At 42.8% G+C, this 21,804-nt stretch overlaps 2 protein-coding genes and 1 non-coding gene across 21 annotated transcripts in view; 1 reads left to right on the plus strand and 2 right to left on the minus strand.

Annotated features, from left to right (window-relative positions):
• BCO1 (beta-carotene oxygenase 1) overlaps nt 1–3,327 on the minus strand; it is a 166,873-nt gene extending 163,546 nt beyond the window's left edge. For all 5 annotated transcript variants that reach the window (XR_014060459.1, XR_014060460.1, XR_014060458.1 and 2 more), the window contains exon 1: nt 3,174–3,327. The gene's annotated coding sequence lies outside the window, so the exon portion shown is untranslated. The remainder of the gene's footprint in view (nt 1–3,173) is intronic.
• Nucleotides 1,801–1,904, minus strand: LOC145515921 (U6 spliceosomal RNA). Its single transcript, XR_014061127.1, has one exon. It is a non-coding gene; the product is annotated as a U6 spliceosomal RNA (small nuclear RNA).
• Nucleotides 3,328–3,411: 84 nt separating the features above from the next.
• C7H16orf46 (chromosome 7 C16orf46 homolog) lies at nt 3,412–19,970 on the plus strand. 15 transcript variants are annotated; one of them, XM_081513573.1, is made up of 6 exons: nt 3,412–3,569; nt 7,349–7,634; nt 10,574–10,608; nt 10,709–10,821; nt 12,009–12,968; nt 19,599–19,970. In XM_081513573.1, the coding sequence occupies exons 3-6, from the start codon at nt 10,581–10,583 to the stop codon at nt 19,620–19,622; spliced, it is 1,125 nt and encodes a 374-aa protein (XP_081369699.1). In that variant the 5' UTR covers nt 3,412–3,569; nt 7,349–7,634; nt 10,574–10,580; the 3' UTR covers nt 19,623–19,970. The 15 variants fall into 15 exon arrangements, with proteins under 15 accessions (XP_081369699.1, XP_081369700.1, XP_081369698.1 ...); XM_081513574.1 differs by lacking the exon at nt 7,349–7,634 and having other exon boundaries at nt 10,578–10,608; nt 19,555–19,970; XM_081513572.1 differs by lacking the exon at nt 7,349–7,634 and having other exon boundaries at nt 3,412–3,561; nt 19,555–19,970.
• The last annotated feature ends 1,834 nt before the right edge of the window (nt 19,971–21,804 follow it).

Raw genomic sequence — 21,804 nt, forward strand, 5'->3', positions numbered from 1 at the left:
GGAAAAGACCCTGATGCTGGGAAAGACTGAAGGCAGGAGGAGAAGGGGACAACAGAGGATGAGATGGTTGGATGGCATCACTGACTCGAAGGACATGAGTTTGAGCAAGCTCCAAGAGTTGGTGATGGACAGGGAAGCCTGGCGTGCTGCAGTGCATGGGGTCAAAAAGAGTTGGACACGGCTGAATGAACTGAATTGGGAGTCTGATGGGGGAAGGGGATCGGATCAAAGAACAACTATCACAACTTGCTCTTTCACAGTTTAGAATATAGAGCCAATTCAATCCTTTTTTCTGTTATAGTGCTGCTGAAAATAATAGGTGTTGAATGGCCCTTCAAATGGACTAAATCAACAAAGAATTCAGTTTCTCAGGCCTCATTCCTTTGAATCAATTTGGTCATAACAGATAAGCTTAATATATGTTTTGAATAATGCTCTCTAATTAAAAAGAAATGGAACAGGTAATCCTGAAGGTTACATTTCTTTTTTTTCGTTTCCCCGAAGTTGACAGCCTTAAGTTTTAATAAAGAAACCACTAGAGGACTCTCTATAGGCATGCTAGTATGAAAATGAGGCTGGTACTTAAGATCACCTAAGCATAATCAACTTCTGAATTTTTCTGAATTTCTGCAGCTTTTGGGAGGCTGCTAAAATGTCAAGGTACCACCCACTTTCAGTTTTTAAAATATGCTTATCAGCAACATGGTTTTACAATTGACTACTTCCTCCACCCCTTTTAAGTGGACTTTTTTTTAGGGTAGATTTAGGTTAAAAACTGAGTGGAAAGTTTTTGTATACCTCCTGCCACCATTTTGGTGTTTTTAAAACACCCCTTTGCCAACTCTGAGATCTTATTCTACAAGAACTTTTGTATCTTGATTCCATCTCTACTTCAGCATTTTATAAACATGACTAGCTAAACACACTTGTCCATTTATGTTTCTGCTCAGTCATGCTATCAAACTTCTACATGCTAAGCCTCAGTGGTGATTACAAGCCCCTTTAAAAGGGGTATGCAGGCACAATTAGTGTGAAGCACATCAGTTGCCACATCTTCCAACTTCCACATGTACTTAGGGCAATGTGCTTGCAGTCAAGACATTTAATTAACAGTCATTTAATAAATCTTAGTTAAGACTTTTTGGTATACTTCCCAGAAACTGAGAATGTAGCTTTAATGACTGGGGTAACAAATCCTGCCAGTCTAGTGGTTTCAAATTTTCTGTTTTCTCCAGAACTGAAGGAGGTCCTTCCTAACCAAACTGTCCGCTGAAGTTAAGAGACACTGCAATGACAAAATCCCTTTCACGTGTCTTCCTATGAACAAGTTATTTCACTCAGCTTACATCTATGAAAAAAAATGAATAAAATTGAGACTGAATCTCTCATTCTGGTAATGTGTAATATTTGCCCATAATAATTGATGAGAGAGGAGGAAAAGCCCCATATCTCATTCTGTACGCTTTCAGTAACATTGTTTTGTTTACTATTTGTAAACACAAGGAATACATTACTATTATTTGTGGAGTGAGTAGAAATAAAGGTGATTATATATCTGGAAACAAATTCACTTGTTTTAGCTTTACAGTCTTACGAAAATTTTTTAGATTTCATTTTCAAATTATATTTTTGTGTTGTTGGAAAAATAACATACTCCTCCAAAATTTTTGACATAAATATATGTTAGGATGAAATTATGTGGATAAAATAAAAATAGTTATGAATTAAAGGGGAAAAATCAAAAGAAAATTTTCCATTTTTTATTCACTTTGTATAGTTTTTTCCTTTACAATTTTTTTTTTTAATATGGACTGCTTCATAAATTTGCATGTCATCCTTGCGCAGGAACCATGCTAATCTCTGTATTATTCCAATTTTAGTACATGTGCTGCCAAAGCGAGCACAAAATTTTCCACTTTTTTCATGTACTTTGATCATCTGGATGTTACCTCCTTAAACATTCATGATTGGGAACTTCCTGATGTCCCAGTGGTTATGATTCTGGGCTTTCACTGAAGGGGCCCGGGTTCAATCCCTGGTCAGAGAAGTGATATTGCATGTGGGTCAGTCACGTAAAGAAATATAATTGAAAACTTTATGTTTTAACACAAAAAATGTGGAATGAGGCATACAGTTTCGCACAATTCTTAGAAGTATGCAGAAATACTATTAATTACAGGTTATGAAATACAAAAGATCCAAAAAGTATTTTTAGGTAAAGAATACCTTAATAAGTAGCCATAGTCTAGAAAAGTACGTTGTTCTAAGGTCTTAGAATGTTGTATTTATGTCATAAAAATGGTCTTTCCATAGAACTCATAAGCTTTGTAATTAGTGTATGTCAGTCACCTTGGACTCTTTTAAGACCCTGTGGGCTGTAGCCTGCCAGGCTCCTCTGTCCATGGAATTTTTCCAGGCAAGAATACTGGAGTAGGTTGCCATTTCCTTCTCAAGGGGATCTTCCAAACCCAAGGATCAAACAGGGTCTCCTGCACTGCAGACAGAATCTTTACCATGTTAGTCACCAGGGTAGACCAAACAGCTTTTAATCACAGTGGTATAAAAGGCTTATATTTCTCAAGCTGTAATATTTACACTTCTAAAAGCAGAAAGGCTGTGGAACCAGAACTGAGTTGCGTTCCACCATGAATGCCTGATTTCAGGCACAGTTTCCTATTCCTGGCTGCACCTTGTGATGCTCGAGAAAGTACCAGCACCAAAAGTGGGAGGGGAGAGGGGGACCTTTCACTGTCTTCAACAAGTTCCTCACCTGATTTAACGACGTGGGGCTATTTTTGACATCTGTAGAAAACATGCCAACGCCCACTTCACAGGCTGCGCTGCTACAAGACTTGGGTTCAAACTAGTCCTGCCCAGTCAAATAAGCGGCTTAGACGCCTACTGTGAAGTTTCTGGCTTGTACCGTCCCGGCACAGTCCTTACGTGGGGAAAGGCAATTTGGGGACAGTTGGCAAAGTCTGGGGACAATTTCGTTCACCTGGTACCTCGTAAGTACAGGCCCGTGATGCTACTATCCACCTGTCATCACAGAACCAACTACGCCACGGGCAACGGTGCTGAGGGTGAGGCCCTGGCTCTCTGAGGGGAAGCTGGTCCCAAAGCCCTGGCTTTCTAACTCCAAGGCCTGACGGGCGCCTAAGGGGACACGGTACCTCGCCATGTGACCTCCCGCGCCCTCACGGGCTATGAGCTCCTCACGCGCCGATGGAAAGTTCGCGGCCGCGCACAGCCTGCCGGGAGCACGCGCCAACCGCGGTCAGAGCGGCTTCCCGCGCTGAGCTTTGTTGCGCGGGGCGAATATACGTCACTTCCGCCGCGAATCCCCGCCCTCCCCAGGGACCGCCCATCGCCCCGCCCCCAGCGCGTCTGTAACGCAGGGCAACCGCCCCTGTAGCCCGCCGGCTGGGACTAAGCAGCCTGGGGGCCTTCCACCCCGCTGGCCCCTCAGGAGGGTGTGAGCGGCCGGGCCGCTTCCCCGCCTCCGGGTCGAGGCCCCAGACTACTCCACCGGCAGCAGAGCGAGACGCCTTGCCTTCTGATGTAGGGAGGTAAAAGGGAGAGGCGAAGCTAGGCCTGAAGAAGAGTGGGCAGGGCTTGGGGAGGGGTTGAGGAATGGGTGGGGCCAGTGGGAGGAGCCGCCGAAAGGGCGGAGCCCTGTGAGGGAGCGGCCCTTGGAGGAAGGGGTGGGGCTGGTGGGGGCGCTTCACTGGAGGGCATAGCTATTGAAAGAAGGGGAGGCATCTTTTGTGGCCAGGTAGGATGCTGGAGGAAGGGGAGAGCCGAGAGGAGGAAGAAAGAAAGGTCTTGGAAGAAGGGTAGGGAGCCACGCTGTCAAGTGCCTGGGCTTTTGGAGACAGGTGGTGAGAGTTGTGTGCTTGAAGACTTGAATCTTCCACTACATTGTATGCTGTGTGAGAGCTGGGAAGACTGGGGTTACTTTACCATTTTACTACTCTTGCTAGGCAGGAGAAGCGGGTGGCAGAGAATGGGATGGTCAAATAGCAACAACAACTCCATGGACATGAAAAGACCCCTGATGCTGGGAAAGATTGAAGGCAGGAGAAGGGGCGACAGGGGATGAGATGATTGGATGGCATCACCGACTCGATGGACATGAGCTTGAGTAAACCACGGGAGTTGGTGATGGACAGGCAGGCCTGGAGTACTGCAGTCCATGGGGTCGAAAAGAGTGGGACACGACTGAGCAACTGAACTGAGCCGGGAGATAGTGGAGGACGGAGGAGCCTGCCGTGCTGCAGTCTATGCTGCTGCTGCTGTTGCTAAGTCGCTTCAGTCGTGTCCGACTCTGTGCGACCCCATAGACGGCAGCCCACCAGGCTCCCCCGTCCCTGGGGTTCTCCAGGCAAGAACACTGGAGTGGGTTGTCATTTCCTTCTCCAATGCATAAAAGTGAAAATTGAAAGTGAAGTTGCTCAGTCATGTCCGACTCTTAGCGACCCCATGGACTGCAGCCTACCAGGCTTCTCCATCCACGGGATTTTCCAGGCAAGAGTACTGGAGTGGGTTGCCATTGCCTTCTCCGGCAGTCTATGGGGGGAGTCACAAAGAGTCGACAGGACTTAGCAACTGAACAACCATCACCAGTGCTAGGCATCTCATGGACACTTAATGAGTAATGAATGTGACCGGAAAAAGCAGAACAGTTGGAGACTGGGATTGGAATGAAATGTTCTGATAGGGAGGGATGGTTGTAGAAACTGCACTCCTAGGAATCATTCTATGAATAATCAAAGCTGCTGTGCTCTGTGGGCATGTAAGAAGCCTAAAGCACAGATAATTAACATGGTGGTTTAGTCGCTAAGTCATGTCGGACCCCATTGACTGTAGCCTGCCAGGCTCCTCTGTCCATGGGATTCTGCAGGCAAGAATACTGGAGTGGGTTGCCATTTCCTTCTCCAGGGGATCTTCCTGATCCAGGAATCCAACCCAGGTCTCCTGCATTGCAGGCAAATTCTTTACCAACTGAGCTATGGAGTATAGAAATTGAGGGTAGCCATTTGTTGTCTGATTATATGGATAAGTGATAGCAAAAATGTGGCAAAGATAATGGTGAAAGAGAGTGTCAGCGTTCTTCAAAGTCAGTAAGATGTCTCAAATTCCTCACATGATTTAAATCTCTGACTTCTGCTGCTGCCGCTCCTGCTGCTAGCCAGAGAAAACTCTCAGCTTTTAAAGGACACATATCATTAGATTTCCTGAAGGAGGGCATGGCAACCCACTCCAGTATCCTTGCCTGGGGAATCCCCATGGACAGAAGAGCCTGGTGGGCTACAGTCTGTGGAGTTGCAGAGTTGGACACGACTGAGTGACTAAGTACAGCACATCATTAGATTAGGCCCATCCCAATAAACCAAGATTGTTTCCCTGTCATTAGGTCAACCGACTGGTACCCATAATTACATCTGTAAAATCCCTTTTGCCGTGTAACATAACTTATTCATGGAATTTATGGCTAGCTATCACATTCATTGGAGAAGGCAGTGGCAACCCACTCCAGTACTCTTGCCTGGAAAATCCCATGGACAGAAGAGCCTGGTAGGCTGCAGTCCATGGGATCGAGAAGAGTTGGACACGACTGAGCAACTTCACTTTCACTTTTCCCTTTCATGCATTGGAGAAGGAAATGGCAACCCACTCCAGTGTTCTTGCTTGGAGAATCCCAGGGATGGAGGAGTCTGGTGGGCTGCCGTCTATGGGGTTGCACAGAGTCAGACACGACTAAAGTGACTTAGCAGCAGCAGCAGCAGCACATTCATAGTCCCAGGGATTAGGATGGGAAACCTTGTGGAGGTAAGATTTGCAGAATTTAATTTACTATATTATGTTTTAGGAATATTGCAGAAAAATTACTGCAGCAGGTTTTTTTTTTTTACCCAGTTTCAATGAACATAAATTATATATTATTAAGCCTACCTTTAATGAGAATTTTGTCTTTGAATTGACTCAAGTACACTCTTAGTCTTTTGAAGAATGGTCCTTGGGACTTACCTGGTGGTACGGTGAATCAGAATCCGCCTGCTAGTATAAGAGACAGGGGTTTGATCCCTGGTCCAGGGAGATTCCACAAGCTGCAGAGCAACTAAGCCCTTGCACCACAATTACTGAGCCTGAGCTCTAAAGCCTGCAAACCACAACTGCTGAGCCCTTGTGCTGCAGTTTCTGAAGCCCATGTGCCCAAGTGTGTGTATTACTGTTGTTGTTGTGTAGATGCTAAGTCGTGTCCAACTCTTTTGCCAACTGTGATGGTAAAATATGATGGCAAATGTGAGGAATCACTAGCTTTTAGGTACTTCTGCCTAGAAATGACTCATATGATTTCAGTCCCATTATTAGCCAAAATAAGTCACAAGGCACTGCTTAACTTCAAGGAGAAATGTGGATAATACTTCTCTATCTCCAAAAGGAAAAGAAGGCAAGATTTTGGTGACCAGTAGTAGCATCTTGGTACCACGTTGGTCTGGTATCATCAGAGGTGATGTACGAAGCAAATGACCTTTACATATATTATAAGTGTCACTACCAAAGATAAGAACATTTGTGGTCTTTGAAAATAGAGTCCAGGGACTATGGGAATGGAAAAGTCCTACATTTGGGGACAGAGAATGAGATGGTTGGATGGCGACACTGACTCAATGGACATCAGTTTGAGCAAACTCCAGGAGATAGTGGAGGATGGAGAAGCCTGGTGTGCTGCAGTCCATGGGGTCGCAAAGAGTCAGACACAACTTAGCAACTGAAGATAGAACTAAAACATTATAATTGTTTTCTTAAAACTGTTTTCAATTTTCTGGATTCAGAAACATTTAGGAAAATACAAAATACAAGGTCCAAGAATAGATAGACAGTCTCAAAGAAGTTGGAGGAGTAACTGTTGAATATCAAGATATGAATCTGGAGCAGGATTTATTATAGATATTAACAAGCTGGTTTTAAATTTTATTAGGAAATGTAAAAGGAACTATCATAGGTAAAACAATTATGAAAATGAAGAATAAAATGGAGGAATCACATTACCCAGTTTTAAAAATTACCATAAACTATAGGAATCAATATTATATCGGTGAATGGAGAGACACAGGTCAATGGGCCAGAATAGGGTGTTCTAAAATATACTCAAATAAACATCAGTTCAGTTGCTCAGTCATGTCCAACTCTTTGTGACACCATGGACTGCAGCATGCCAGGCTTCCCTGTCCATCACCAACTCCCGGAGTTTACCCAAACTCATATCCATTGAGTCGGTGATGCCATTCAACCATCTCATCCTCTGTCATCCCCTTCTCCTCCTGCCTTCAATCTTTACCAGGATCAGAGTCTTTTCAAATGAGTCAGCTCTTCGCATGAGGTGGCCAAAGTATTGGAGTTTCAGCTTCAACATCAGTCCTTCCAATGAACACCCAGGACTGATCTCCTTTAGGATGGACTGGTTGGATCTCCTTGCAGTCCAAGGAACTCTGAAGAGTCTTCTCTAACACCACAGTTCAAAAGCATCAATTCTGCGGCGCTCAGCTTTCTTTATAATCCAACTCTCACATCTGTACATGACTACTGGAGAAACCATTGCCTTGACTAGATGGACCTTTGTTGGCAAAGTAATGTCTCTGCTTTTTAATATGCTATCTAGGTTGGTCATAACTTTCCTTCCAAGGAGCAAGCGTCTTTTAATTTCATGGCTGCAGTCACCATCAGCAGTGATTTTGGAGCCCCCAAAATAAAGTCAGCCACTGTTTCCCCATCTATTTGCCATGAAGTGATGGGGCTGGATGCCATGATCTTAAGTTTTCTGAATGTTGAGCTTTAAGCCAACTTTTTCACTCTCCTCTTTCACTTTCATCAAGAGGCTCTTTAGTTCTTCTTCACTTTCTGCCATAAGGGTGGTGTCATCTGCATATCTGAGGTTATTGATATTTCTCCTGCCAAATAAACATAGCCAATTGATTTTTGACCAAAAAAACAAAAATTACATGCAGAAAGAATAATCTTTGAACAAGAATGTTGCAATAATTGGCTGTTCATATTCAAAAACTTAATTCAAAATGGATCATAGTCCTAAATATAAACCATAAAACTATATAACTTTGAAAAGTAAATACAGAAAATCTTTATGACCTGTGGTTAGGCAAAGTGTTATTAGACATGACACCAAAAACATAATCCATTAAAAACAAAACCAAAATTTTATACAACTGGTCCTCATTTTAACTTTTATACAACATATCTGTGAGCGTAGCAACAGAAGATAATGTCCTTTCGCTGGACTCGGCTGTAATATTGGTGTGTCTTTGCCACTGACCAGTGTTAAAGAAGTCTTTGTTCCTTTCAGGAGCAGGACAGTTTGCATTCTTAAGTTACAGATTGGTTAGGGTGTCAAAGCTCCATTGAGTTTGCCAGATGTGTAGCAAAGAGGCATTTGGTAGTCTCTGTACTTCTCAGTTCATTAACAAATGACATCATCACAACGTGGGGTCAGAGATCCTAAAGGTAATGTCTGTGTTTTTTCTTTTCCTCCTGCATTTCCTCCTGCCTTCTTTTGTACTCAGTAAATTCAATGAGAAGGCCTTGAGTACTTTGACTTAAAGAGTAACGGGCCAGTTATTTATGGAGTGTCCCCAAATCTTCCCCTGTGGCTCAGCTGGTAAATAATCTGCCTGCAATGTGGGAGACCTGGGTTCAGTCACTGGGTTGGGAGGATCCCTTGGAGAAGGGAAAGGCTACCCACTCCAGTATTCTGGCCTGGAGAATTCCATGGACTGTATAGCCCATGGGGTCACAAAGAGTCGGACGCGACTGAGCGACTTTCACTTTCACTTTTCCAAATCATCTTCGTAAACTATATTCTCCAATTTTTTTCTGATTTTTTTCCCCGCCTTTTGGTACATCTCTTCTCTTTAAATAAGTCCCTGTTCAAGGTCTTTACCTCAGTTAAAATTACCCAAACCATGTAATCTGTTCTTTGATACATTTATTCAGTTTGCTTAAGATCAAAATTCATGCTTTGCTCACCTCCACTGTTAACCCATGTTTTATTTCTTGAACCATTCTGTTAACATGATGGCTTTTAAAAAAGCATTTTATTATGGAAAATTTCACAGTGACACAAAAGTAGAGTGAATAGTGCAGTTAACCTCCATGTCCTCATACCCTTCTACAACAAACAGAATTTGTGGCTTCTTTTATTTCCTCATTCTCTCTCTAACCACAACCACCCCCACCCCCTTGCAGGATTATTTTGAAGCAAATCATAATGGCTTATGTTCAATCGGTAAAATAATAAGCTATTTTACAGGCTTGTTTTTTTTTTAATTTTTATTTATTTGGCTGTACCAGGTCTTAGTTACAGCACGTGGGATCCAATTCCTGGCCAGGGATTGAACCCAGGGTCCCTGCATTGGGAGTGCAGAGTCTTAGCCACTGGACCACCAGGGAAGGTCTCTATTTACAGGGGTTTTTTGCTGATCATTTTCTTCCATCGCTATTTAGTTTAAGTGCTACTAAAAAAATGTATTTTCTGTACCACACTGTATTTCCCATAGGCTCTGTTTCTTAGACTCTCACTCATCTTTTTTTTTCCATTCATCTTCTCTATTTCATTTCTAAATATCTTAAGTTCCTTTGGCCTTTTCATCTTGAAAAGGATCAGCTTTTCTTTGGGTTTATTCTTGTTTATCCAGACATGTACTTTCGGGGCTTGGACCTCAGTCAACATTTTCTTCTTTGTACATTTTTTGGTTCTAGCCACTTCAGTAGCATATGTCATAGAATTTAATATCTTCTGGCATACATGTGTGTGCCTTCCTGCTTTGTACTCCAAATCCAATTTTCTAGTTGCATCTGCAAATGCATTTTCCCATGGGAGCATTTTCACTGTGATCCTTGTGTTTCCTTGATGTGATTTTCTTGGAAACATGGATTTTGATGTATGTTTTATACCAGTGATTCTTAAACCAAATCAGATTGTTAAGCTCTGTGGAAGTCAAGAAGTGGAAGAACATAAGCTCTGATTTACTTCAAATCTATAAACAAGGCATAATTTTACCATCAGAAAATCAGTATTATACCACTGCAGATTTTTGCATTCCAAATAGAAGAAAAACTGCATGTAATTGTTAAGAAATCACATAGCCACCCTTTTAGTTGACCTTTGATTGCTTTTTGCACATTTCTATTTGTCATCTCTTACATGAGTTTGGAAGATAAGAATGGACAATGAATCTTTTTTCTTTTAAATAAATCCAGGTGTTTTATTTGTGTTTTGCCACACTGTTCAGCATGCGGGATCTTAGTTCCCTGGTCAGGGATAGAACCCATACCCCCTGCAGTGGAAGCACCAGGGAAGTCCTAAATCCATAAGTCTTTGAAATTAGCCTTATATTTTATAATGTCAATAGTTGGCAATGGATGGTTTCATAATATTTCTTCTGTCTATTCCTGAACATGTCTTGACGATGTTTCACCTGAGTTATTGAATTGTTTTTTTAAAAGAAACAAAGCAGTATTGAAAGCTAAGTTCCATTTGCATTTTAAACCACAGGAAGAAGATGTTAAAGACTTTAAGCAACCATCACGGTAATGGATTTCGGTCACAAAAATGAGACTGAATTAGAAAATTGTGAAAATTATGAAATTCAAAGCACAGAAGAAACTGAATTAATCTATACTTGTCCAGGTGAAAGAAGTGAAAAGAATCATGTTTGTTGTCTTCTCAATATCAGTGACATTACGCTTGAACAAGATAAAAAAGCCAAAGAGTTTGTCATTGGAACTGGATGGGAAGAAGCAGTGAGTATTTTCTTGAGTTAGGTCTTGTGCATGTCAGGGCTTTGACACAAGCCTTTTACTATTTTCAGAAATAGTTACTGTTGCCAAAAAAAAATGTGTAAGCAACGAAACATAGAAACCTCTGAAACAGAGGTAGAATATTAATGATGATAATAGCAGTACCTTTTATTGAGTATTTATGACCACTCTGTATGGGCAAGCACAATACTAAATGCTTCACATACATCAATTCATTCACCCTCTCAGGTATTATGAATAGCCTCACTTTTTGGAAAAGGAAACCAAAGCACTAAAAATGAAATGTGTCAAAATCTCCCAGGAGGTGATCAAGGCAGGAGTTTGAACTGAGCTTTTCTGGACTCCAGAACCCAATCCCTTAACTCAAGCTACCTAACCTAACTCCTGCTACTTAACTCCCCAAGAGACCAGAGATTTCTATCCTGGTGGTTCTACGCAGAACTCCATAGTTTATTCTTAAACTATTCTTAGAATCAATAATGAAATACAGTTCTAAATTTAGAACTGTAAGGGAATTGGTCTGACCACTTGGCAATGTCACAGCTAGGGCGGGGAGGGGAGAGGGGTGTTTCTGGTTGTACTGGGGTTGAGGCCGGGGTGCTGCTCCACATCGTAGAATGCCCGGGGTGGCTCCCACCACAGGAGATGCTCCAGCCCTGTCTCAGTTCCGGCTGCTGTGAGACAATACCACAGGCTGGGCAGCTTAAGCAGCAGACATTTATTTCTTACAGTTTGGGAGGAAAGTTTGAGATCTGGGTGCCAACATGGCTGGGTTCTTGGTGGGAGCCGTATTCTTGGTTATATCCTCACATGGCCTTCCTTGGTGCAGGCAAGCACAGAGAGCCTGCAGTACAAGAAAGCCTGGCAGGTGGGACAAGTATGGTTTTGATTTTATTTTAATAGTTCTGAATTTATTTTAATACACATCTAAAATATATATATAGTCAGCACATCAGTGTGCTGATAGATACTATCACTTAGTATTTTAGTCTTTAAAAATACTATTACAAATACTATGGCATAGTAGGAGGCTAAACTAAGCATGAAAAGTTACAACTAAAATAAAGTCAATCCGAAGAAAAATATTGATTCAAATAGGAGAGTCAAAATGGGGACGTGGCCACAGTGGGGGCAGCTAGGCTGAGAGTAACACACTGCTTTATCTGCAGGTCCGAGGCTGGGGACAGATTTCTCCAACTGCCTGCATCTGGCCCAGGAAGAAGCTTAAGAAGGCGAGGGTGGGAGAAAGTGCCAGCAGCTGCTTACTCTGTGTCAATCTCTCCCATGGGAGCCTGGAAGCCAGGCTTCAGTCGGAGGTGGGGAAGTTGGAGTCTGGGGCTTCAGCTCCAGCTCCGGCCGGGGCAGGCCCGGAGAAGGATGGAGGCAGCCTCTCCCAGACCCTGGCCACCCCCTCGGGCCCCACTATGGTGTCCAGGGAAGTTAACAAGATCTGCTTTCCCACCTACAGTCAAGGAGAGAAGAAAAGTCTGCAAATAAAGGAGTTCATTTGGTGCCTGGAAGACTGGGCCACCCCGGAGACTGTCAGGGGCAAGGACCCCAGAAGGCCCTGGAGAGGCACTGACAGAATTCTCCCCGCCTCAGACTCGCTGACTTCCAAAGCCCTTTTAGTTCTCCCTCCCTTGAAGTCTTCACCCCCAGATGGCTTGGATGTTCTGGGTAAGAAGACTAAGAACTTTTTCTTGCGGCCAGAAGAGAAGGGGCCGAGTGTGGAAAAGGATGAGTGTGTGGCTTATGCCTATGGAGTGAGAGCAGTTGACAGGGCAGGTGAAAAGCAGCCCACTGAACTGGCCAGGCACCACAAAGTCAAGGAAATGCAGCCTTTCCTCACCCCGGCGGTCCAGACACCCCTGCTGGCCGAGCCTGAGCCCTGCTGCCTGCACTGGTCCCTCTTGCCTGAGAAAAACCTGGTGTGCCCTCCCTGCTATCTCGCCACCTTCCAGCTTTTGCAGAAACAAGGAACGAGGAACTACAAAGCCAGACTCAAAGCCAGGGAACCCAGACCTCCCGTGAAAACCCCAAAGCGCGTCCTCACAGAGGCCAAGCAGGAAAACAAGCCCCAAATGTTGGAGACCAAAGTGTTCTCAAGACCTCTCTTGCCGTCCCTCACAGTGAGCAGAGTTATTATTCCCATTTCCACTCACAGACTCCTTTGAGCTGCTACAATATAATTCCCTGGGAATAAGCAGCGTCTGAACGTGGTTCATCTTCTCTCCCCTGTCTCCCTCCTGCCCCACCCCAGTCTCTTTCTCTTTCTCCTTCTCCTCCTCTTCATCTCACACACTCTTCTCTCCCTCTCTACCCTGGTCCTGTTTAGTAGTAGATGGGGGACAGCTGAACCTCATAGTATGGATTTTGATATACTCTCAAAACCTCCACATTTTTGTGTTACCTGCTTCTGTTGCTTAGCCATTTACAAAACGCACACTGGTAGTGCCAGTCTCAGCCTCAGCCTGGCTTATCTGTGCCCTGGAAGACAAGTGGACGGTGGGCAAGCTGGAGGGCCTCCCTCTGGGGTTGCCCCCAGGTCAGCCCCTGAGCCAGCCAGCAGGGGCTCTTTCTGCCCCCTCAACCCCAGTGCTTCAAGCCAGGCGTCCTGGGCTTGTTTAGACCAAATTGTTTCCTGATCTTTTGAACCTGGCATATGGTCTATTGGTTGCCACATTTTCTCTTGCAACAGAGATCTGCTTTAATTGAAACAATGTTGTAAGAGAAAATTCCAGCCTGTGTCCAGATGAATTTCCTGTGTCCAGGGTGGCATATCCTTATATTGATATTGGATGGATGGATGTGCCATATCCATTGTATCTTATGTGTCCCAGATTTCATATACTTAGAGCCTCACGTTAGTCTCTGTGTCTGGGAGGTTTTGGCTACCTTTCTGCAAAATTCATTGTGAAGGCAGGTTGAGAAGAATTATTATTTTTTAAATGTCACTGTGATTATTGTTAGCACACATGCTTCTTCCAGTCTTACATCTACTATTTGGGAACTTGACAACCCCACATAGAGTTATGGAATGGAAGTGTGACTTTCTTCCTTCTTCCATCTTTCCTCCCCCCTCATTTTACCCCAGTGCACATTTCCTGAAGTTGTGTATAAATTAAACATTTGTAAATAAGTTATATTTTAAATGTGAAGTGACAATGCTATGTAGAGAGATGCTCTGAAGAACCATTTTGTAATGTGAATAACCATTTAGCTGCTCTGTAATTATATAGTTTGCATTTGCTTGAAGTAGATCATACTTGAACTGTAGGCTTTCCATCTCCTAAGTGATGGGCAGACAGAATATATGGCTATTTGTAAACATCTGCTTTCCATAACTGGTCTTTGTAATGTCTTGTCTGTTTAAGTTTAGGAGTCTTGTTGGTTTGTCTTTACAAAACACCAGAAATGCAGGAATGATTACAGTACAATAGTCATTTAAAGATGTATTTTGCCTTTTGAGGTTGGACACTTTACAGACTAGAAGCAGTTTTCAGGTTCTACTCATCCTTTCTTGTCTGAATGAAGAAACCATCTGAATTCACCTCCAAGAAGAGGTCCCGATTTCCCTCTGTCTCTGCACACTGGGGGTGTTGGACCCAGTACTGCTTGAGCACTGTCCAGCTCTGGCAACCTGCCTACCTGAGACAGTGTTTTTTTTTCAAGTCCTTTGTAGGCTGCAGAATAATGAATAAGCTCACTATGTATACACCTGTCAGAGTGTGTGCTTGGGAGGGAAAGTATCTACCAGTATGAATGAGGGACAAAGCTCACCTGCTCAGCCCAGGGGTATTTACCCGTTGAGATCTTGCCACAGTTTGAGCTGATACAAGTTACAACAGAATGCATTTTTTTTTTTTCTTAAGAAAAACTCACTTGTTGAGATAAGGGTTATACATTCTATACCTTTGGGGATAAACATATAATAATTTAGAATTGAGATTTAGTTTGAACAAAGGAAGGACCCAAATTTAAAGGTTTGTTGTTCAGTCGCTCAGTCGTGTCCGACTCTTTGCGACCCTGTGTAGGTTTTAGTATCGTTAAAAAATTTTTTAATCAACTGTTTTTTTTTTTAATTATGAAAGCATCTGTTTCTTTAGGTAATTATTCAAATACCTGATAAAGTCCCTCTGGTATCGTATTTGTGTTGGCCAAGGAAGTTTGGCTTGCTTCTCTGTGGACAAAGTCACTCTAGGCCTTGTCCCAGTTTCTAGTCAGATTAAATCAGGACGTTCAAACTGGTCTTTGATATCCAAGTCTAGATAAAGGCTAAATGTTTACTAGAATGCAATAACAAAAATCTAGGCCAATAACAAAAATCCTTCCATTTTAAGGAGTCAACATGTTATAATTCAGTGCCAATCATCCTCTTCCTACCTCCAGGTGATGACCTCAAATTAGGTTTTGGTTCTTGTGTGTTGTTGTTAGTTGCTCAGTTGTGTCCAATTCTTTGCCACCCCCTGAACTGTAGCTCGCCAGGCTCCTCTGTCCATGGAATTCTGCGAGAATACTGGAGTGGGTTGCCAATCCCTTCTCCAAGGCATCTTCCAGACCCAGGGATCAATTCTCAAGCCAAACATGGAGGGCTCTGTGTTTCATCTTTTATTCTATTAGTTTGTATCATTAGTAAAACTTTCCAAACTCTATTTTTCTGGAAATTTAAAAAATCACTGAGTGGAAGTGTGGCTGCACCCAACACAGGGCTCTTCCTGCAGACCCTCACCACCTGGGGGAGGCCAGACTGAGTTCTGGGGGTGCTGCTGAGCAAGTGCCGGGCCGGAGGGACTGGACGCCTGGGAGAGTGTAGATCTGACAGTGATAGGGGGGACAAGGGTGAGGGGAAGATTAAGTCAGAAGACCTGGCAATGTTTGGACAAGTGTGGTGAGCTTTGGCTACTCAGGGAGACTTCCTCTCATTTTTAGCTTTATTCTTTTTAGTCTGGACTAGATCTGCTTTGCTTTCAATCTCTCCCTCTCCCTAAGTGCCAGAGCCCCAGCCCATCTCTATGCAGGCTCCCCTGGCTGGCCAAGTAGGCTGAGCTGCACAGTTGGAGTCCTCACACCTGGGACTTTTTGGAGTGTCTGGGCTTGGGTCTAAGTGCAGCCTTGGTCCTGCAGTTCAGGGGCTCCTGAGAAGCCAGATGAGGAAGAAACAGGGGCTCCCATGGCTGTGACTGAGGGCAGACAAGAGAGTTTGCTGGTACCACAGGCAACACTTGCCCACTGTCTTCCAGGCTTACTGTGGCCCTGGAGCCAAGAGAGGTTCTGTGCTTTGCCCTTGATGCCCAGGCTAAACTCTGACCTGAGTGCCACTAACCCATCACATGACACAATGATTCCACTTGAATTGGCAAGGCACTGTTCCAAGTGTTCAGAGCCTCTTCTGGGTATTACCTCCTTTTATCCTGAGCAAATTCATGAGGCTCAGGGCTCATTTTTTCCTGTGACCCAAGAAGAAACCCATAACAGAGAGTTTGGGTTCGGGTGTACAGCTTGGGCATCTGGAAGTGCCAACTTACCTCCAAGGTGAGGAAACAGCTGAAGCGCTGGGTGGAAAGAATCACGTAGGGCAAGGAAGGAGGACTTCAGCATGTCTTTCCTTCCTGTTAGATGGGAACAATTTCAGACACAAGATGTGGTGAAGATGAGGAGGTAATGTATGTAAAACACTCATAGAGATTTGTGGTTTTCCAGAATGTCGTGATCAGATAAAATACAAATAGCTGGATCATTTCCCTTTAATGAATACCTGGCTGTTCAAAATCATTTAGAAATCCTGTGGGCATGGCCAGTTGTCACCTGGAATCTTTAAAAGTCCTCAAAGCTCACTTCCCTAACTTGTCAACTTGGAGGTCCTTGGTTGGGATGCCTGTCAATCAGTCTTCATTGCCTAGCTCTTCTCCTTATCCTGTTTTGCCTGAATTTCCGCTGCACCAGTCTAAACATGATTGCTCTGCAGCCTTATACCATGTCTCTCAGACTGTGTTGTGTCATCCTGAGGTGTTACAGCAAAAAATTTACTTTTCAAGTTTAATCTCACAGATCAAAGCTATTGTATATCTTCCTGAACACGGTCTTAAAGTAACTCCAGTGCAATAACTAAAACTAGCACCATCATCCTTTTTCCTAGGAGCTGAAAACTAGACATTTTTTAATTGACTGTGTCCTATAAAATGAGGGGTTAGGGGCTTCCCTGATGTTCCAGTGGTTAAGACCCCGTGCTTCCAATGCAGGGGATGCAGGTTCGATCCCTGGTCAGGGGGAAAATTGAGGGAATTAATACCTAAGGTACTTCCTGATTCTGTCATTTTAGTGAAGTTAACTTGCCTGTAAACATTGCTAGACACTCAAAATGTGAACAGTTCTTTCTGTCATAGATTTGTGATCAGATTGACTCTGGATGCTGGCTTTTGTCGTGTGAAATTAAAAGAAAACCTAAGTGAATTTCAATTTCTACATTTCAAAAGTTGCTTACAGTAGAAGTCCTAAAAGAGATTTTTTTTTTTTACATAAGACCCAGGTGGCTCAGTGGTTAAGAACCTGCCTTAATGCAGGAGATGCAAGAGATGTGGGTTCAATCCCTGGGTAGATCCCCTGGAGGAGGAAATGGCAACCTACTTCAGTGTTCTTGCCTGGGAAATCTCATGGACAGAGGAGCCTGGTGGGCTACAATCCATGGGGTGGCAAAGAGTCAGACATGACTGAGCACCCACCAGAACTCAACTTTTCTAATACATCCTTTCTAACAGCATACACACTTTATTTTAGGCAGTGCAGGGTCTTTGTTGCTGGGCGCGGACTTTCTCTAGTTGGGGCAAGTAGGGGCTTCTCATTGCTGTGGCTTCTCTTGTTGAGGAGCACGGGCTCTAAGGCGTACGTGCTTCAGTAGTTGCACACAGGCTCAGTAGTTGTGGCGCATGGGCTTAGTTGCCCCGAGGCATCTGGGATCTTCCTGGGCCAGGGATCAAACTGCAATATACACACTTCGGCCGAGCATCTTTGGAAATGAGCATTGCATCCACAGCAATGCTTAAAGTTCCGCCTCACCAACTGGCCCTATCCCTTGGGCAGGACTTTTCAACCTTGGCACTACTGGCGTTAGGGATGAGTAATTCTTTGTGTGGAGTTGTTTTGTGCATAAAGGAAAACTGAGCAGCATCTCTGGCCTCTATGCACTAGATGCCAATGGTCCCCTCCCATTTGTGACAATCAAGAATGTCTTTAGACATTGCCAAGTGCCACAAGGGCCCAGGTGAGAACAGGTGCTTTAGGGAATTAATTATCTAGAATCCAATACCTGTTTGCAGCTTCTCTGACAGCTTTGCTTCCAGAGCGAGCAGAAGCTTTGGCACAGAGGCAATGGGAATGTGGGAGAAGTTCCGCCTGCCTCATCTTGGGCAGCACAAGTGCCCTTGGTTTTGTCCTGGTCCCTCAGGGCCTGCTGGGGGTGCGTCCCCGTTTCCCTCCAGGCCTGCTTTTCTCTGGGACCATTTCTCTCAGAGTTAACAGGAGGGCTCATTTAGTCAGAGCCAGGGAGAGCTGTAGGCATTCTCTGATTCTCTTTAGGAGAATGTGCATTATTGTTTTGGCAAGGTTTTCAAGAAAATTCTTAAGATGCTACATGGGTGTATTTACATTTAATGGCATAATTCAGAATTCTCTACTTTTCAACCTCACGTTCACTGTGTTAAATCGCTGTGAATACTGAGAGGCAGCCCAGTATGTATGACCCTCCTTAATAGCCACTGGAAAAGTGATACTTTATATATGTGAAAATGGCTTTATTCCTTCCATTTAGCTCAAACTACAAGCCTTGCTTCCCTATGTATCTTAAAATGAAACAATTTCTCACTTACTTAAACTTGAGGAGTGCTAACTTGAAGACATAACATAAACTAGCCTTATTTCCAGCAACACAGGAGGGTTAGGACTATTAACTCTGTAAAATGTGAAAGAACTGTTTAACAGTTTCATTTAACGTCTGCATTTGCTCTGAAGAGAAGTAGAGATCTAACTAACGAGATAAAAACCACTGGTCCCGATACTGTTCCTGACTCTGCTTGGGCTCTGCTTTGTGGCCATTCACCAAATCCTCATGACGGACTTATGTAATCCTTACGTAATCCCAGGAAAATGGAATGTTAGGGAGATACCATTATAGTAGCTAATGCTGCTGCTGCTGCTAAGTTGCTTCAGTCATGTCCAACTCTGTGCGACCCCACAGACGGCAGCCCACCAGGCTCCTCTGTCCCTGGGATTCTCCAGGCAAGAATACTGGAGTGGGTTGCCATTTCCTTCTCCACAGTAGTTAATGAGAGAACTTGAAATCTGAAGATTTACTCCTTAGACACACGTCATCAGAGAAATGGGATTTAAATGGTTCTAAAATACACCATATCTTACCAAAAGAAAAGGCGAAAGAGAAAAAAAAAAATGCTACCAGCCTACAACTCATTAATTAAAGTACTAGACTCTCAAATATAGCTAAACAAAAACTATTACCACAAACTGAATTAAGACAATATAAACAGTTCCTAAAGCATCATTTGCCAAAGTTTGGATGGCTTCTCAAAAAGCAAACTATAAAATCTTAAGTTTTGAGAGCTCACTTTTTAAATAGGGAAGTCTTTGAAGAGCATTTTAAGGTTAGATATCCTTTTGTGATAAGTTAATTCAGATGCACTGACTTCTGCCAAATTTTTATTGCAGCACAAGCTCTACATTTTCTGAAGTCACTAAATTTCTCGTTACAGCACAGGAAAAAGAAGATAAAGTAGGAGAGGTATCAGTTTCAAATTCAGTCCTAAGCAGCAACATTTTTGAGATGCAATCATAAAACCAAATATTTCACCCAGGACAAGGAAAAAGCAGTGGATCACCAGAAAGCAGAGTAAAAAGCTGCAAGCAGAAGCAGTGAGAAGATGCCAAGCTTGCAACAAGGTCTTTTGACACATACTATGCTAATCTCACTTCTTTAGACCAAAAAAAAAAAAAAAGTCTTTGTTCACATAGGTAATATATACATCTTTGAGAATAACAAAGTCGCTATGGAGATAAATTTTTTTAAAATATTTTTTATTTTCTGAAATATTTGACTGTTTCAATGATAAACTAAAAGTTATGAATTTTGTTGTTTCTTCTTTATAGTCTTTATGTCCTGTAATATTAACTTGCTAGATGGTAAAGGAGAAGGAAATGGCAACCCACTCCAGTATTCTTGCCTGGAGAATCCTAGGGACGGCGGAGCCTGGTGAGTTGCCGGGGTCGCACAGAGTCGGACACGACTGAAGCGACTTAGCAGCAGTAGCAGATGGTAAAGGAACCAAGTTAATGGAAGGGCCTTGATAATGAGTTTCTCCTATGACAATCTTTGCTAGTTCTGACTTTGTGGATTTAGAACAAAGTTACAAATGTGCTTATTATTTATTAGTAAGGCAATATATAGATTTAGATGTTTTACCCTGAAGTTGAAGGAACTGAATGAATACTGGCACCCTTCCCGTTTATTATAGACAATACTCTTATTCCCTCATTTGCTCCTTTCAAACATGCATATTTTATTTTAAAAATGTATTTATTTACTTACTTATTCTCTTTGGCAGCACTGGGTCTCCTTTACTGCATGTGGGCTTCTCTTATTGTGGAGCACAGGCTCAGTAGTTGTGGCACACGGGCTTAGCCGTGCGGCATGTGTAACCTTTCTGGATCAGGGATCGAACCTGTGTCCCTGGCATTTTCAGGGGGATTAACCACTGGACCACCAGGGAAGTCCCCACACATGCATATTTTAAAATAAAGAGCCCAAATGTGTTAATTTGAGGATACCAACACCTGAGAGTCCTTTCCATTTGCTCTTTAGCCTGCCTCTCTTGATAGATATGTAGACTAGTAAATACAGTTCACACAACTGTGAGAAACTTTGGATTTAAGCACTGCAAAACAATGGTATTTAAAGGACTATCTTCTTGACTATTAAGAACATTCGATTAGCCTACATCTTACTGAAAAAACTAGATTAACATTCATGGGTTTTAAGTCTTTTAAGTGTTGGGAGTAACCAGTAAGCCAAAAGACTGTGTCCTTTCCTAGTGTCAGATCTAATCAGTGACACTTTAATACACGTAAGATGAGCACACACACATATATGAGATATAAGGAAAATAAAACCGCATAATACTTGAGACTCCAAAAGCATCATTCCTAAATGCCTCTTAAGTTACACATTCCTCCTAGTCTTTGTTTAAGAGCCTTCCGAAGACAAATCTGAGAAGCATTACTTTAAATATTCAAGTAGTAAACGCTCTTCAGTGTCAGTATTAGGTTAAGTTTGGACTGGAACTAAGATAAGCATTCTAAAACTGAGATCATAAAGGATTACATGAAAATACCACCCTGTCAGTTGCCACTATTAAAACAATTCAACTTCACAACTAGACTGACACTGATGTTTTCTTCCAATCAAAAGTAGCTTCAAACTTTGCATCTTTCAGGTAAGTCTATAAAAAATTTCTTCTTTTATCTCCCTTTATCTCAAAGGAATCAAACACATTGATTTGGCTTTCCTACAGTTAGTGATGAGCAAAGAACTGCTCATAGCCTTCTCCTCGCACATCTGCTCTTAAGCCAGAACCACATTACTTACAAAGATAAAAGACACCCCATCATGAAATGGTGACATTTGGATGAAAAAAAAAAATGAGTAATTTCCTTTGAAAAAATTTTCCAAAAACTTATGGTAGTTTTTATCAAAATAAAAACTTTACATCAAAAGAGCAGCTTTGGTAATGGAATGTCTTTTTCCTTTCTACTGGGAAAACTGTTAGCATATTTTCATGAACAAGGGTAATGGAAATAACTAGGCAGTCATTTCATCATGTGACTTTCAGAGGATGATGAATTTGTGAAGAGTTAAGGCAACAAAGTCACATTATGAGTATGTTGAAGAATTCACACAAAAGG

This window comes from Giraffa tippelskirchi, chromosome 7 (genome assembly GCF_054371585.1).
Source record: "Giraffa tippelskirchi isolate mGirTip1 chromosome 7, T2T-mGirTip1v1.2.pri, whole genome shotgun sequence".
NCBI lineage: Eukaryota > Metazoa > Chordata > Mammalia > Artiodactyla > Giraffidae > Giraffa > Giraffa tippelskirchi.

Excerpts from the sequence above, each read along its gene's own strand:
- C7H16orf46 (XM_081513558.1), top strand. The coding sequence starts at position 10,612 with ATGGATTTCGGTCACAAAAATGAGACTGAATTAGAAAATTGTGAAAAT. Across the intron at positions 10,822-12,008 it reads GAACTGGATGGGAAGAAGCA|GTCCGAGGCTGGGGACAGAT; the intron begins GTGAGTATTTTC and ends CTTTATCTGCAG.